This window comes from Otolemur garnettii, unplaced genomic scaffold, assembly GCF_000181295.1.
Source record: "Otolemur garnettii isolate 467f Iridium unplaced genomic scaffold, OtoGar3 scaffold00048, whole genome shotgun sequence".
Classification (NCBI taxonomy): domain Eukaryota; kingdom Metazoa; phylum Chordata; class Mammalia; order Primates; family Galagidae; genus Otolemur; species Otolemur garnettii.
This window is the reverse complement of record NW_003852443.1, coordinates 10,253,162-10,256,379: the sequence shown is the minus strand read 5'-3', so window position 1 is coordinate 10,256,379 and position 3,218 is coordinate 10,253,162. Positions and strand designations below refer to the sequence as shown.

At 60.9% G+C, this 3,218-nt stretch overlaps 1 protein-coding gene across 1 annotated transcript in view; it reads left to right on the top strand.

Annotated features, from left to right (window-relative positions):
* Positions 1-2,968: 2,968 nt before the first annotated feature.
* The window catches only part of HOXD11 (homeobox D11), a 1,772-nt gene continuing 1,522 nt past the window's right edge, over positions 2,969-3,218 (top strand). Inside the window, exon 1 of the mRNA XM_023514154.1 lies at positions 2,969-3,218. This exon is cut by the window's right edge and continues 534 nt beyond it. Coding sequence (XP_023369922.1) covers positions 2,969-3,218 — 250 coding nt within the window.

Genomic DNA, 3,218 nt, shown 5'->3' with positions numbered 1-3,218 from the left:
AATCCCTTCTCCAGTCAGCTTTTACGAGAGCTGCCAGACAGTGTCTGTTCACGTTCTCCAGATACCAGGAGCGCCCTGACAAAGTTAAGGTCAAGTTAGTGTCTTATCTTGGGTGGCTCGAAATTACCGCATCGCGTCTGGGCGCTGCGCGGAAAGCTATTGCTCGCCGAACTGCTGGCTGCGCCCTGAAGGCCTGATGCGTTGCTCCCTGCATTTCGGGTGGGGCCGCGCGGACAAGGACAAGGCCACAGCACCGTGGTCTTCACGGTAGGTTCTCCAGGGGGACGCGCGGGTCTGGAGGTTGTGGTTTTCCGTGGGGGAATGGGGGGAGGACTAAGGAGGGAACCCGGGCAAAACAGCGAAACGTGCTGGGGCTGGGACTGAAACGAAAGCCCTGGATTGTGGGGGAGGGTAAGGGTCCGTGCTAACTAGCCGAGATGGGCCCGCGGCCCCCTTCCTCTGTGCATCCGCGCGCGGTTGCAGATGGCTCACCCTCCCCCGCCAAAGCGCTGCTCCGGCCCGGAGCTGCCGTCGCCATGTCGTTGAACTTGAATGGTTCGTCCTCCCCATTTCCCTCTTCTTCGGTCAGCAGGATCCACTTTGGGGGCGGCGGGTTGCCTGAGCCCGACCCAGCGCCGCGAGAATTTTGAACATCCTCAGAACACATAAATACCCGGCTTGGAGCCCCTGTGGCTACCCTGGGTCCTGAGCTACTGAAGGGGCAATGTGAAGTGTCCGGGGAGCCATTTTAGGAGAGAGATCCAGGGGCGTCAACCATAATCCAGAGAGGGAGAGAGGTTTGGGCCTAGGATGGAGATGGGGAGACAGATAAGTGTGCCGGGGTGGGGGGGTCTGGGCTGAGAAGGGGGCCAGCTGGAATCTGGTCAAGGGTGCCAGCTGCGGGAAGGGGGAACACAAGATGTGTAGTGGGGGGGGGCGCTCGGTGCCCTCCAGTCGGCACAGACCTGTTTGCGCAGTGTTGGGGGAGGGAAGCAGACGTGGGAAGGGGCGGAGGAAGGAGAGAGGAAGAGAGAAAGGGAGGGAGGAGAAAAAGAGGAAGGGGGGGTCATCAGCTAGCACATAGATATTAGCTCAGACCACCCGCCTTTTCTCTGTCGCCCGGTGGGCAGAGCGCACAGCACCAGCAGCCCAGTTTGGGGAGGGAACCAGCATTATAGCCAGCATCGCCTGCCCTGGGCATAGAACTGAGGCCCAGGCCTCAGAGGTGGGATTGCTTGGGCAGTGGAATCTTGGGGAAGCTGCCCTCGGTTCTGGTTCTGGGATCTGGGTTTGGGGAGAGAGTGGTTTACCTTTAGAAAGTGCCTACTCTCTCCGAGGTGGGAGCCCAGGCCTGGCCCGTGGTCTAGGAGAGAGTAAGGTCGGTAGGCGTTGGAGAGTAAGGCCTTGAAGCCAGTGGGTGGGGTGCCTAGAAGAGTCTGCCTCAGTGCCAGCTGGCACAGAGGGGCTCCAGTGGAAAGGTAGACGCCGCTGAGAGCCCTGGGAGAGTCAACTTATCTCCAGGGAGGCCATAGTAACCGACCCAAGGGTCTGGAGAGGAGCCTTGGGGAAAAGCGGAGTAGATGCTCAGGCCTTGGCGGGGCTCCGATTTAGTGACCGGTCTGGCTGTAAGGCAGACTGGTCCTTCACCAAGCCTGAAAGCACAGGGGGTGAGAAGGTGGAGGGCGCCAGGGCAGTTTGTCCCCCGTGGGTTGCAAGCGGAAAGCCCCGGCACTGTGAGGGTAGGGCTCCAGATCCTTTTGTTCACTAGACCCCTCTAGCTTCTAGGGAGGCCAAGACCATGGGGCGTCTCCTCTAGCTGAGCTCCCTCCTTGCTTTAGTACTGAGAGAAGGCAGAGAGGCAACAGGGAGAGAAAGAGACAATGACTCACAGCCTAGGAGAAGGAATGAGGGAGGATGAGAGGATAGAGATAGAAAGAGGAAAAGAGGTGAGAAAATTTAGAGGAAGGAAGAAGGGAAGAGGAAATGAAAGGGGAGAGTGACAGAAGAAAGGAGAGGAGAGGGGGAGCAGGGGAAAAGGTTGAAGGAAGAAGAAAGGAGAAAGAGACAGGAATAGAGAAGGAAACCACAGAAGAGGAGAGAAGGCCAGGTGGGCACTGAGGCCTTGAGTCCCTGGCCCGGAAGAGCACCAAGATGTTTGGAGTGGGATTTGGGGGGCCAGCACTCGTGCCCCCGGAGTCAGAACCAGAAAGAGCCAAGTTACTCAGCGGTGAACGCGCAGGGCAGAGAAATATATGTAAATCAGGGCTTCCTGTGTTCTGGAGAGTGGCGCAATTACACCCCACGAACAAGAAGCAACAAGCTCCCGGCGGGTGAGCTGCAGAGGGTGGCGGCGTCGCGGGGGAGGGAGTGCCTGCAGTAAGGGGGTGGGGTTGGGAACCTCACACCCTCACACCTAGTCCCTAGCTTCTAGGGAGCCCCACGCTAGGGGCTCCCCCCTCCGCTTGCCGCTTGTCTCCCTTCCCCCTTCCTCCCCCTCCTCCCCCTCCTTCCTCCTCCCTGCCGGCCTCGGTCCGCGTACTTAAAGCCGCGCTGGCGGGCGGGCGCGGGCGGGCGGCCCGGTCGGGCTGTGGCAGATGCGCCCAGCGGTGGCAGCCGCCGGAGGCGCGCAGGTGACCGGCCTGAGGTGCTGCCAGGTCAGGGGGCGCCCTGGGGAGAGCTGAAAGAGAGAGAGGCCGAGCCGCCCCCAGAGCGCGCGCGCGCGCGCGTCTCGGCGCCCGGAGCTGTCCCAGGGCGTGTTGGCGAGCGCTGATATAGATATAAGGACATTTCTCTTCATGGCGTCACGTGACATAATTACCACCAGAATCAATCAAGATGAATTGCACGTCAGCGCCCGGTGGGGATTTTTGCTTAGTTGATCCTGGTCCGAGCCTCTTGTGCAATCGATGGCTCAGGTTGGCTGCGCGGGGAGCGGCCCGGGGCTCGCCGGCGCGCACGCCGTGGAGCCATGAACGACTTTGACGAGTGCGGCCCGAGCGCAGCCAGCATGTACCTGCCCGGCTGCGCCTACTATGTGGCCCCATCTGACTTCGCTAGCAAGCCTTCGTTCCTTTCCCAACCGTCGTCCTGCCAGATGACTTTCCCATACTCTTCCAACCTGGCACCTCACGTCCAGCCCGTGCGCGAAGTGGCCTTCCGCGACTACGGCCTTGAGCGCGCCAAGTGGCCATACCGCGGCGGCGGCGGTGGCAGTGGCG